At 43.1% G+C, this 14,717-nt stretch overlaps 1 protein-coding gene across 1 annotated transcript in view; it reads left to right on the forward strand.

Annotated features, from left to right (window-relative positions):
• Positions 1 to 14,717, forward strand: part of LOC126473146 (potassium voltage-gated channel subfamily KQT member 1-like) — a 1,059,334-nt gene that overhangs the window by 874,675 nt on the left and 169,942 nt on the right. Inside the window, exon 11 of the mRNA XM_050100004.1 lies at positions 13,527 to 13,654. Coding sequence (XP_049955961.1) covers positions 13,527 to 13,654 — 128 coding nt within the window. The remainder of the gene's footprint in view (positions 1 to 13,526; positions 13,655 to 14,717) is intronic.

A 14,717-nucleotide genomic window follows, 5' to 3' on the forward strand; every position in this document is an offset into this window, starting at 1 on the left:
GGCTGCTATCTCAAAGGGTGCATGGCAAATACAGGACGTGCTTGGATCAAGGAAGAGTCGGAATTGTAGTTGTAAATCGTTGTAGTTGTGCTGGGAAAGTCCCTGAGCTTCAAGCGCTAATAGAAAGCACAGAAGTTGAAACAGTTGTAGGTACAGAAAGCTGGCTAAAACCTGAAATAAGTTCTGCAGAAATTTTTACGAAGTCTCAGACGGTGTTCAGGAAAGATAGATTAGGCAGAATTGGTGGTGGAGTGTTTGTGTCTGTCAGTAGTGGTTTATCTTGTAGTGAAGTCGAAGTAGATACTCCGTGCGAATTGGTATGGGTGGAGGTTATACTTAACAGCCGAACTAAGTTAATAATTGGCTCCTTCTACCGACCCCCAGACTCCGATGATATAGTTGCTGAACAGTTCAGAGAAAATTTGAGTCTCGTAACAAATGAATACCCCACTCATACAGTTATAGTTGGTGGGGACTTGAACCTTCCCTCGATACGTTGGCAAAAATACTTGTTCAAAACCGGTGGTAGGCATAAAACATCTTCCGAGATTGTCCTAAATGCTTTCTCCGAAAATTATTTCGAGCAGTTAGTCCACGAACCCACGCGAATTGTAAATGGTTGCGAAAACACGCTTGACCTCTTAGCCACAAACAATCCAGAGCTGATAGAGAGCATCATGACTGATACAGGGATTAGTGATCACAAGGTCGTTGTAGCTAGGCTCAATACCGTTTCTTCCAAATCCACCGGAAACAAACGCAAAATAATTTTATTTAAAAAAGCAGATAAAGTGTCACTAGAAGCCTTCCTAATAGACAATCTCCATTCCTACCGAACTGGCTATGCAAATGTAGACGAGACGTGGCACAAATTCAAAGATATAGCAGCAACAGCAATTGAGAGATTCATACCTCATAAATTGGTAAGAGATGGAACTGATCCCCCGTGGTACACAAAACAGGTCAGAACGCTGTTGCAGAGGCAACGGAGAAAGCATGCGAAGTTCAGAAGAACGCGAAATCCCTAAGATTGGCTAAAATTTACAGACGCGCGAAATTTGGCACGGACTTCAATGCGAGATGCCTTTAATAGGTTCCACAACGAAACATTGTCTCGAAATTTGGTAGAAAATCCGAAGAAATTCTGGTCGTATGTAAAGTACACAAGCGGCAAGACGCAGTCAATACCTTCGCTGCGCAGTGCCGATGGTACTGTTACCGACGACTGTGCCGCTAAAGCGGAGCTATTGAACGCAGTTTTCCGAAATTCCTTCACCAGGGAAGACGAATGGAATATTCCAGAATTTGAAACACGAACAGCTGCCACCATGAGTTTCTTAGAAGTAGATACCTTAGGGGTTGCGAAGCAACTCAAATCGCTTGATACGGGCAAATCTTCAGGTCCAGATTGTATACCGATTAGGTTCCTTTCAGATTACGCTGATACAATAGCTCCCTACTTAGCAATCATATACAACCGCTCGCTCACCGATAGATCTGTACCTACAGATTGGAAAATTGCGCAGGTCGCACCAGTGTTTAAGAAGGGTAGTAGGAGTAATCCATCGAACTACAGACCTATATCATTGACGTCGGTTTGCAGTAGGGTTTTGGAGCATATACTGTATTCAAACATTATGAATCACCTCGAAGGGAACGATCTATTGATACGTAATCAGTATGGTTTCAGAAAACATCTTTCTTGTGCAACGCAGCTAGCTCTCTATTCGCACGAAGTAATGGCCGCTATCGACAGGGGACCTCAAGTTGATTCCGTATTTCTAGATTTCCGGAAAGCTTTTGACACCGTTCCTCACAAGTGACTTCTAATCAAGCTGCGGGCCTATGGGGTATCGTCTCAGTTGTGCGACTGGATTCGTGATTTCCTGTCAGGAAGGTCGCAGTTCGTAGTAATAGACGGCAAATCATTGAGTTAAACTGAAGTGATATCAGATGTTCCCCAGGGAAGCGTCCTGGGACCTCTGCTGTTCCTGATCTATATAAATGACCTGGGTGATAATCTGAGCAGTTCTCTTAGGTTGTTCGCAGATGATGCTGTAATTTACCGTCTAGTAAGGCCATCCGAAGACCAGTATCAGTTGCAAAGCGATTTAGAAAAGATAGCTGTATGGTGTGGCAGGTGGCAGTTGACGCTAAATAACGAATAGTGTGAAGTGATCCACATGAGTTCCAAAAGAAATCCGTTGGAATTCGATTACTCGATAAATAGTACAATTCTCAAGGCTGTCAATCCAACTAAGTACCTGGGTGTTAAAATTACGGACAACTTCAGTTGGAAAGACCACATAGATATTATTGTGGGGAAGGCGAGCCAAAGGTTGCGTTTCATTGGCAGGACACTTAGAAGATGCAACAAGTCCACTAAAGAGACAGCTTACACTACACTCGTTCGTCCTCTGTTAGAATATTGCTGCGCGGTGTGGGATCCTTACCAGGTGGGATTGACGGAGGACATCGAAAGGGTGCAAAAAAGGGCAGCTCGTTTTGTATTATAACGTAATAGGGGAGAGAGTGTGGCAGATATGATACGCGAATTGGGATGGAAGTCATTAAAGCAAAGACGTTTTTCGTCGCGGCGAGATCTACACTCCTGGAAATGGAAAAAAGAACACATTGACACCGGTGTGTCAGACCCACCATACTTGCTCCGGACACTGCGAGAGGGCTGTACAAGCAATGATCACACGCACGGCACAGCGGACACACCAGGAACCGCGGTGTTGGCCGTTGAATGGCGCTAGCTGCGCAGCATTTGTGCACCGCCGCCGTCAGTGTCAGCCAGTTTGCCGTGGCATACGGAGCTCCATCGCAGTCTTTAACACTGGTAGCATGCCGCGACAGCGTGGACGTGAACCGTATGTGCAGTTGACGGACTTTGAGCGAGGGCGTATAGTGGGCATGCGGGAAGCCGGGTGGACGTACCGCCGAATTGCTCAACACGTGGGGCGGTGAGGTCTCCACAGTACATCGATGTTGTCGCCAGTGGTCGGCGGAAGGTGCACGTGCCCGTCGACCTGGGACCGGACCGCAGCGACGCACGGATGCACGCCAAGACCGTAGGATCCTACGCAGTGCCGTAGGGGATCGCACCGCCACTTCCCAGCAAATTAGGGACACTGTTGCTCCTGGGGTATCGGCGAGGACCATTCGCAACCGTCTCCATGAAGCTGGGCTACGGTCCCGCACACCGTTAGGCCGTCTTCCGCTCACGCCCCAACATCGTGCAGCCTGCCTCCAGTGGTGTCGCGACAGGCGTGAATGGAGGGACGAATGGAGACGTGTCGTCTTCAGCGATGAGAGTCGCTTCTGCCTTGGTGCCAATGATGGTCGTATGCGTGTTTGGCGCCGTGCAGGTGAGCGCCACAGTCAGGACTGCATACGACCGAGGCACACAGGGCCAACACCCGGCATCATGGTGTGGGGAGCGATCTCCTACACTGGCCGTACACCACTGGTGATCGTCGAGGGGACACTGAATAGTGCACGGTACATCCAAACCGTCATCGAACCCATCGTTCTACCATTCCTAGACCGGCAAGGGAACTTGCTGTTCCAACAGGACAATGCACGTCCGCATGTATCCCGTGCCACCCAACGTGCTCTAGAAGGTGTAAGTCAACTACCCTGGCCAGCAAGATCTCCGGATCTGTCCCCCATTGAGCATGTTTGGGACTGGATGAAGCGTCGTCTCACGCGGTCTGCACGTCCAGCACGAACGCTGGTCCAACTGAGGCGCCAGGTGGAAATGGCATGGCAAGCCGTTCCACAGGACTACATCCAGCATCTCTACGATCGTCTCCATGGGAGAATAGCAGCCTGCATTGCTGCGAAAGGTGGATATACACTGTACTAGTGCCGACATTGTGCATGCTCTGTTGTCTGTGTCTATGTGCCTGTGGTTCTGTCAGTGTGATCATGTGATGTATCTGACCCCAGGAATGTGTCAAGAAAGTTTCCCCTTCCTGGGACAATGAATTCACGGTGTTCTTATTTCAATTTCCAGGAGTGTATTTACGAAATTTCAGTCACCAACTTTCTCTTCCGAATGCGAAAATATTTTGTTGAGCCCAACCTACATAGGTAGGAATGATCATCAAAATAAAATAAGAGAAATCAGAGCTCGAACAGAAAAGTTTAGGTGTTCGTTTTTGCCTCGCGTTGTTCGGGAGTGGCATGGTAGAGATATAGGATGATTGTGGTTCGATGAACCCTCTGCCAAGCACTTAAATGTGAATTGCAGAGTAGTCATGTAGATGTAGATGTAGATTCCGGGATTTGTGTCATCCACCCTTTTCAGAGATGAGACAACCTTTACGAGGAGTGGTATCTTCAGGTTTCGTAACGGTCATCTTTGGGATAGTATGCAGAATCTCCATGATATGATGACAGCGAATCATCAGTGTCGATGCAGCCGGAGTGTGCGGGCCGGGATAATTGGCGACCGTATTTTGGGACAGTCTTCCTTCCATGTCGCCTAACAGGCCGGAACCCCGGCGTTTCTTGCGGGTGACATTGCCTTCCCTGCTGGAAGAAATGCCATTGATGATTCGAAATGTTATGTGGCTGCTACATGATGGTGTTCCAGCCAATTCGCCGTTAACGTCCGGACGCATCTCAATCGTGTCTTCAAGGTCGATGGATCGGACGAGAGGCTCCAGTTGCAAGGCCTGCTCGTTCACCGTTTCCCAACAAGTGCGATTTCTGGTTATGGGGCCATCTCAAAACCATCGTCTATTCAGAGCCCGTTCCAGATATGGAGACGCTGGAACTGCGTATTCATGCTGCCTTCGAAACTGTACTCATACTGTAACTCTGGCTCCATGGTACAGCGCGTATTAGACCGCAGTGTCTGTAACAATGTGTGACTGAATAAGTGATTTCTAACTTGGAAACCATGCATTTCCGAACGTAAGTTCATTAGACATCTTTTATACCGTATCCTCTCATCGATCAATCCCTAGAGTTTGTATACGGTGGAAAAAAATCACCCTTTATAGTCTCTTTATGTTAAAAGATAATAATTTTTGCTTCTCCCCAAAGAATGTAATTCAATGTCTGAAATACGTTCTTTGTGGTTGTGAACCACGTAGTTCTCATTTTTCTTCTGTCCTTCACAGTGTCTGTTACATCATCGTGTCGTTTGTATGCGCAATGGGGAAATAGATTATTTACCTTATTTGGTGTCAAATCTCATGTATTAACATTTCTTGCTTGTGATTAAAATAGTAAGTCGGTTTGAGTTAGTGTTAAAGCACATTCACAAGCTTGAGGAGCCTCGGAGAATAAATTTCCAAACTCGCTTATCGTTCTACACTTGTTAGAGAGACCGAAAAACAAACTTCTACTGTCTTACCCATTAGCAGCTGCACTTTGCTACCATTTTCGAATAGATGTTGTTTGTTAACAAAGGAAATAGCATTTTCACTTCAACATTAAAATGTGTAGTATTTTCTTTCAAAAAAGAGGCTTGTTTTTGGATAAATAAAATATTTCTTATTTTATCCGGAGCACTTCAGCTGACTGAACGGCTTGCTTTAACCAGGTACATTTCGGTATTATTTTGTAATCCGAATTTTTTTTATTCCCGTAAGAAGTATGCAGCGTCAAAAAAAAATTAATGCAAGTATGCACGTATGATGGCCATACAGTAGAAAAAGAACTAATGATGAGGGCACATCATTATATAAAAAACTAGCTGCATAAAATTTAAAAAAAAAAGGAATTGTGTTTTTCTCGTGGCGGCGATACTGGCATATCCTGGATTTTCCATGGATGAGCGCTGACGTTGTCTGTGTTGAGAAATTAATTAAACACGCTGTGAAGCTTAGAGAAGTTACATTAGGCTGTCACTCGTCCCTGTTCCGAAAAATAGTTCCGTAAATTCAGTGATGTCATACAGGCAGCTAGAACAGGTTAACACGAAATGCAGATCTATATTCGCAGTTTCGTTTTTTTTTTTTTTTTCATCGACATGAATGTCACGTTCTCTCACTAGTGTACACACTACTACCAATCTGACGGTCCTCGTACCGCAGCAAATATGCAGATATGAAGGCACGGATCACTATAGGGTATCATCTGTAAGACCAGTTGTAAGTCGTGTACATGTACTAGTAATCAACTGCAGGCACTTCTCTCAGCGATTCCATCCACTCATCGTCGCTCTTTCTTGTACTCTTCTACACAACGTTTTGTTTATAATATGTTACTATCGTTCGTCGCATTAAATCATTTTTTTTTAATTTGGAGTTTCATTCACTGCTGTTGCGGGTATGCCATCCCAAAATAGTTAATCAAAGAATTTCAAATACTGAATTGACTCTCGTTGACATTTATAAAATACGACACAAGAAATCATCTCACAACGCAGTCCACTAATAGAAGTCTCAAGTAAACCTAATGACATTTGGTCAGTACCTTACTTGCATGGAATTACGTCGTATCAGTCCCAATGCACGTCTACAGATAAATCTTCTACACTTGCCAAGGATTTTTCGCGCCGTATCTGTATCACAATGTACGTCTAATTCTGCAGCTCTGAGAGAAATGTATGCAGCCTGCACCTTTGTTTTCGCACCAGAAACTTGCCTGTGATAAGGAGTAGGCAATACATTGAGATCTGAAAAGTATCTTTCCCCTTGCTTCAGTTTCTACACCCGTTAAAACATTTGTAGCTGTGACGAATGAAAATATGTGCCGGACCGAGACTTGAACTCGGGATCTCCTGTTTTTTAGGCAGTTGTGTTAACCACTGTTCCATCTGGACGCCGTGTTTATCGGAAGTGTGCGGACTATCTCGGCAGTCTCCCTGTTCCCGTCCATATCCTCCATGCTCGCTAATTTTAGATTGCCACAGGAGATCGAACGTAATTATGCATCCACACTTAGGGAGGTGAATTTATTGCCCATCAACGCGGATCAACTATATCAAAGCACAGTGTCTATTCTTTCGGACATGTCCGAAAGAACAGGCACCTCACATTCAGATAATCATATAACAGTCCTAAATAATGCTGTATCTGGACCCTACTGGTAAAAGCTTGATACATTTACGCAATATGCATAAATGTAATTTACCAAATCGCTAGTTTTAACTATTCCGCAAACACCAGTGGTCACTTATTTCCCGTAAGTAACGTAATTCCGTCTTGCTTACATCAGTATTCCTATAATAAGTTATGACTCAGGAATTTTCTCACTTATTGAAGAAACGGAGATGAATTCCCGTCTTGTCAAAGAACTGGAAAACTGGAGAGTCTCGATGGAGTCTCCTTTCAGTCGCTTGCTTGGCCAGCCAGCCTCTCATTAACGACTTTTGTACTAGAAACACACACACACACACACACGAATAACAACGAAATAGAGGGCAACCCAAACTCCTTTCGTTACTGCAAACCTGTAATACTGTGTCTATGTGTTGCCACTACTGAGGTGCTAGATAATGACGAAGATCCTCTGTGCTGCATGCTGTTTCTACGCTAACGTCTCATCTTCGACCATTATTAGTGAATAGATACCTCTAGTGCTTCCTAAATGTTTACGATAGACTGCATGTAAATGTTAGATACGTTTGTGGGAAGGTGTATTGAACCACGGGAAACAAATGCATGATATGAGTTACTCGCCTTCTCATTAAAATACTGGTTCGCCCGATCAACCCGATAGTAATATTACCAGTGCACATGGTATTTTTGTGTTTGTAAGTGCATCTAAAGTCCAAACAAGTGTGATACTAAACCAGAAAAAGCATGTGGTATCTATCTACTGTTAATGTTCGAACATCAAGACTTGAACTGTTTTAGCGTTTTCTAATGTTTCTTCAGAACTGTACGTGCAACCCTCGCTGAGTGTCTCTTTAGGTAGCTTAGTGAGTGTGTTAGCAGTGAAATATGTGTGCTTAATACAGTAGCTCCTCTTCAGCTTTCCAGCACCACTAACGGCCACAGCGGGGCGTAAGATCGCTACTTGGTGACGAGCAGTTACGGTGGTGGAGAGGGTGGCGCGAGGTGCACTCTCAGCCGCCGCCGGTCGCAGCACCACGCCTCACTCTTTGTTACTTCCCTTCTTTCGTCTAGCAACTGCTGTGCATCACTGCAAGGCGAGCACGGCACCTGTCGGCTGCGTTCACATCGCACGAGTGTCCGCTCGGATCGCCATTTTAGTTAACACTGGGTAGCAACAGGACTCTCAGATACGCGTTTGTTTAATATGGTTCCTTGTATTTCTAAGCAAAGGATACGTGCTAGAACTGTGTTCATCTTTCAGTATCACATCTTAAAGAAATAAGGGAAACACACGTTCTCCAAAGAAATGTATGGTGAAGTCCACCTGCTTAGCTGGGTGGTAACGTGCTCGCTTCCACTGCAACCGGGTCCAGGTTCGATTCCCGGTTTGGTTGGAGATTTTCTCCGCTCGAGGACTGGGTGTTGTGCTGTCTTCATCTTCATTTCATCCTCATCACCGGCGCGCAAGTCACCCAATGTGGCGTCGCCTGAAGTAAGACTTGCACTTGGCGGCCGAACTTCCCCGGATGATTCGAGGCATGCTGCTTCGGGATGGCCTGGGTCCGCAACTGTATAGTATTGAGGAAAATTTGATAAATTTTTATTTTGTCCGTCTCAGTTGCATGAGTATGCAATGTTATTGCTGCAGTGGTTACCTGTTTCGGGCTGACTCGCCCATTCTCAGACAACACATCCTGTTAGTAATCATAATTAGTTATGCAACATGGTGCCAAAAGGCACGAACAGCAAAATTTTGTACATGGCTGCACGTTCAGAGACCGTGAATAGTTACAACTGAAAGAAAAACAGCCTTCGGTCACTATTTTTAACAAATTAGCCTGGTTTCAACACTGCTAGGAGTGTCTTCTTCAGAATTTAAAACAAAGAATGGTCTGTATTCTATAACATGATCACAGAAAAATGACTAAAAACGTATGATAGGGTATAAGTACGGAACCATCGTAAAAATGACATGTAAGTACTATCAGTCTTTTACGATGATTCCGTACTTATACCCTATCATACGTTTTTAGTCATTATTCTGTGACCATGTTGTAGAATGTAGACCATTCTTTGTTTTAAATTCTGAAGAAGACACTCCTAGCAGTATTGAAACCAGGTTAATTTGTTAAAAATAGTCACCCAGGGATGCTTTTCTTTCAATTGTAGGCACAAATAGCTTTGTACAAGAAAGTCAAACTGTGAGCAGGCTATTCGTGCCTTTTGGCACCGTGCTGTACAACTAGTTATGGCTAATAAAAAGGTGTGCGTTTAAGAACGAGCGAGTCAGCCTGATACCGTTAGCCACCGCAGTGATAAAATAGTATATTCATGCAACTGAGACAGACAAAATATTTATAAAATTTTCCTCAGCCTCATATCACTTTACAAAGTCAAGTATGTCCCACACTACTGAAAGAACTAACCTTCGTCACGTGACAGGGTAAAGATAATATTTTAAAAATTGTTGTTTGATTCTCTCGCCGCTTATGGGTGGGGAGTGACCTGTAGGTGATAGTCTCTCCGAAATGGATGCAAAGTACATAAAAATGAAACAGTTTTAATTGAAAATGTAAGATATTTACCTACGGTTTTTCAGATCACTAAGACTATTTTCATTGTTTGTAGTACAAACTGTTGTTGACGTTTTTTCGTCTCAAAAAGAAAAAAAAATTATACCAAATGCTCTATAGTCAGCTTATTTGTCGTGAGAGAATTCAGCAACCGTTCTGGTAGTAAAAAAAAACTATATTTCTTTTATTTTTCAATCTCAGTTGCACATATTTTTTAGTATGACTTGTTTAGATCGCCATGGATCATCTTCAGATCTACGTAATTGCGTAAGGCATCCATCGTGTCCTTATCGGAACTACACATCATAATATCTATCAGAATACTTTGATGTGTAGCTGCAACATAGGCACATCATACAGACATGTCAGAATTTGCATCATAGTATTCTGATGTTTAGTTCCGATACAGACACGACAGGTTGCTTATGCAAGTACACAGATCCATGACTATCGAAACTACTCACTACTCATATTGCAAAAAAAAAAAAAAAAAAAAAAAAAAAGTGCAAATGAGTCTGTAAAAGACGTTCAGCGGGCTCGTTGGCGTGAGTATAAACAAAAGGATCCGGTGGTTGTAGTTGTCGAGATCAGGGTAGGTGAGCTAGGTACGGTGAGAAGTGGAAATAGAATGGAGGATGGCGTGTGGTACGAAAAGGAAAGGAGGCAAGTGGGGTACCCTGATATGGTGTAAGATAGGGAAGGAAGAGTTGGAGCTGATAGTATTGATAAATATGGAGGCGGATATGATTATCTGAGAGAGGGCGTCGGTTAAAATTTCACTGCGAAAGGGTATGGAGTGTAGGTGTAGGGTTGGAAGCATATGTTGGTACAAGTGGGGCAACGTAACAGAACTGAAAATTAGAGGGGAAACAATGGGATTACTGGAGTCCAGTTTTCGCAAAGTATAGCGACGAGGGCTTAGAGTTTTGATGTGATGGTAAGAGGTCCATGTAGGGGAAGGTAAATGCATGCAGCTGGCAAGGCAGTGTGAATGGCATTACAGTTACTTTGAAGAGCGAAGTGGCGATCCCCACTATTTCGTAGCACAGATGAAGAGATCGCTAACAGAAAATGTATTCACAGATGAGCTGGATGACTTGTTTTTAATGTTGTTCACTTAACTGGCTACCTGAAAAAGAGAGACTGTCAACAAAATATACCGATTATTTTGAGAGAACATGGCGAACCCAAAGCAAATTAGAATACATCTTCTCTCCTTTGTTTCTCGGCCTTTCCTTGAGGTGTACTGGGAGGAACAGTAGTGACGGATTCTATTGCCGGGTGCCATTCTGAATGAGACGATCCACCACAATCCGTGTGAAGCGTCAGTTATTTCACTTTTTTCACATTTTTCTTCTTTTTCGGTCTTCTAACTGGTTTGATACTGCTTGTCACTACGATTTCCCCTCCCGTGGCAGTCTGTTTGCTTCAGAGTAGCATTTACACCCAATATCCTCTGTTATGTACAATGTATAAGCTGGCCGGACAAAATACAGGTCATTCCCTTAAGAAACCACAACGGTTCCTTTGGAGGGCTGTCGATGATCTCACCTTCCACGACTGACATTAGTAATGGCAATGAAGCAGTGTGTATCTGCCGATCGATTTTTTTACCGTCGGTGCAGTAAGACGCTCTTCACGCCATCCTATAGAAGTTCGTGCTTCATGTCGCCACCTCTAGCAGTCAGCAAGGGGAAACGGTCTGAGAATAGTCAAACATTGAGCGACACCGATCACCTTTTTTTAAAAATAAAATTAATTTGTGCGGTCTAGATTACTTCATTACATTTTTTATTTGGAATGTTTTTTACGAAAAGAAGCACTCCAACGTAACTCATGTGACCCCACGAATAAAGGATGGTCAAATGTTTAAAAAGTATGTGGTAGGGACACCTAGCAGAAAAACTTTCCATCTCTGCTGCTCTAGCCACAGGAACAGAATCTAGAAATTCCCGCATTATAAGACAACTGTGCGTCAAAGACGGAGTTGAAGGTACTTCGTGGTGCTGAGTGAACTCAAACATCTTCTTCAGGAATAAAAAAGGTGAAGGAAAGAGCATCCTTCAAGTGTTCATTCGGCGACCCGTATAAATGTTTAAGGAAATATAAACTCAGTGGATGGTTCGTAACGTTTTTGCAGAATGCTAGGGTTTAAGAATAGCAAAAAAAAAATTAAGAAAGAAAAAATTCCTACGCGATTCCGTATTGAAACTTCTCATAATGGACCTAGACGAGTGGTACGAGTAGCAGAGCTGTTTAGTCAGATTGGATAACAAGGATAAATCCAAATGCCTCAAGGATCACTGATTTTTGTAGGGAAATATGGCAACATCGAATACATTGTAGTATCAGGAAATCTTTTCTGAACGTGTTGGTCTGGAGTGCAGCCATTCATGGAAGTTTGAGGTTCGCCGATGACATTGTAATTCTGTCAGAGACAGCAAAGGACCTGGAAGAGCAATTGAACGGAATGGACAGTGTCTTGAAGGGAGGGTATAAGATGAACATCAACAAAAGCCAAACGAGGATCATGGAGTGTAGTCGAATTAAATCGGGTGATGCTAAGGGTATTAGATTAGGAAATGAGACACAGAAAGTAGTAAATGAGTTTTGCTATTTGGGGAGCAAAATAGCTGATGATGGTCGAAGAAGAGAGGATATAAAATGCAGACTGGCGATGGCAAGAAAACCGTTTCTGAAGAGGATAAATTTGTTAACATCGAGTGTAGATTTAAGTGTCAGGAAGTCTTTTCTAAACGTATTTGTGTGGAGTGTAGCCATGTACGGATGTGAAACATGGACGGTAAATAATTTAGACAAAAAGAGAATAGAAGATTTCGAAATATGATGCTGAAGATTAGATGGGTAGATCACGTAAATAATGAGGAGGTACTGAATAGAATTGGGGAGAAGAGGAATTTGTGGCACAACCTGACTGAAAGAAGGGATCGGTTGGTAGAACATATTCTGAGGCATCAAGAGATCACCAATTTATTATTGGAGGGAAGCGTGGAGGGTAAAAATCGTAAAGGGAGACCAAGAGATGAATACACAAAGGAGATTCAGAAGGATTTAGGTTGCAGTAGATACTTGGAGATGATGAAGCTTGCACAGGATGGAGTAACATGGAGAGATGCGACAGATCAGTCTCTGGACTGAAAACCACAACAAACAGTAAAGACCCGAACAGACAGAAGCTTTACAAATACTGTGCTATAGATGAATGCTGAATACTGTAGGGTGCATCGGATAACCAATGAAGGCGGGTAGGAAAGCTCTTCATGTCACAACGTGACTAAAAGGTGGTATAGGTTGACCTAACGGTTCCCGAGGAACCAACGAGTATGTAATATGTTAAGAAAGCGAAGTTGGGACGGAAATGGGGAGGGGGGGGGGGGGAGGAAGTAGAATAGTTGTAGAACAAGACCAATGCTAGAATACAAAAAGCTGGTTCAAACTGACGGCTATTGTAGTAGTCATACGAATATGAAGAAATTTGCACAAGATAGTTTACCTCAAAAAGCTGCATCTAATCAATCCTCTTTCTGAATACCACAACAATGTTCGCAAGATGATCGCCGCACGCCATTTTATACTTGAAATGCTCATAAAGATTTCCAAAGATAATCTTTAGACCCAGCCTTATCCCCTATAACGCGCCGTCTTATGTCTGAAAATTTATCAAATTTTGAATGATATCAGTATTTCACTTAACCTATTATTACCATTCCTTATATTGATCGGTGAAATGAAGCAAATATTGGATTTTAATGTTGAGGGAACTCATGAGGATGGACTCTTGCGGTGTGAATGCAGCCACTCGCGCAGATGGCACTTGTAGAGTTCTTCCAGACTGTACCACTGCCTTGACTCACTTTCACAATGGCGTGTTTTATTTCTTCCTTCCTCTGCTGTTGCCTTGCTGTAGCTCAAGTATTTCGTGGCTCGAAGAAAGTTTAGAGAAGCCCTGAAACCGTACGACGTTAAGGACGTCATTGAGCAATACTCGTCCGGGCACGCAGACCTCTTGAACAGGGTGAAAAATCTGCACTTCAGGTGGGTCGAAGTACAAACTTCAACACTCGTTAGTATGCATGTTCACGCTTATAATTCGCATTACCGTACCAACTAAGTGTTATTAGTCATTAGAGGTCCCTTTTATAGAGTGTAGCCCTTAGAATAGAGGTTAGATATTTGTGTTACCAGAGCTTCTACGATCGTTCCAAGCATATTTATTCGGTTTCACAAGGAATATTACAGTCCGCTAAAGTACCATATCGAGCCCATGGTAATACCACATTAGGGCGTAAATATTTATAACACAGACAGTATGTACTTCTGTACAAACGAGAATTACGGTCGTTTAAGAAAAAGATACTTTCTAGCTCCACACGCAATTTAAGAAGAAAGGGCCGTCAAAGTACAGATTACGTGTATACCTGACGTCATCCGCTGTGATAATTCGCTGTCGGAATCAAATACTTTCTGAAGCGGTTGTTCTACGCAGCAGTGCTTTGTCTTAATTTCTTTTGCTTAAATATTTCGCTACTGCATGACGAGTATTAATGTTACAATAAGAAAGCTATGAGTATCAAAGAGTTTAGTACGATTTTTGTCTCGCTTATTTTGTAGTGACAGCATGTGACACAACCTTTGTACTGTGCTATTTCTATTCCTTACAAATTACGGCATGCTTGTATGTCAATAATAACAAGAAACTGCACGTAGAGAGAACTTTGCAAAAATGTCGCACCTTAATTTTCCTGTCAAAAGTATTATCCTCTTATGTATATGTATGGTGATTGTTCACTGTGCAAAATAAATTTTAAAAAAAATTCGAAACCCCATAACTATAACTGTTTCCGATTGGGACGCGTAAGCTTGAAATGTGCCTCAAAGTTGCCTACAACCTTCTTCTGTAATGGCACATAAACGAGGCGCCCTGAGACGTCAACCTCGGGATCAACTACGCTTCGAACTGCAATGTGTCGACACATGCGGAAAAAAGGCCACAGATCTGAAGTTCATATGTCTAAGTTGATTTAATGATGGCTCATCGGCATAAAACTTCACCACAATTCTGCCCAACACCTTAGTGAACGTGTCACACGATGGAAAA

Source organism: Schistocerca serialis, chromosome 4, assembly GCF_023864345.2.
Source record: "Schistocerca serialis cubense isolate TAMUIC-IGC-003099 chromosome 4, iqSchSeri2.2, whole genome shotgun sequence".
Classification (NCBI taxonomy): domain Eukaryota; kingdom Metazoa; phylum Arthropoda; class Insecta; order Orthoptera; family Acrididae; genus Schistocerca; species Schistocerca serialis.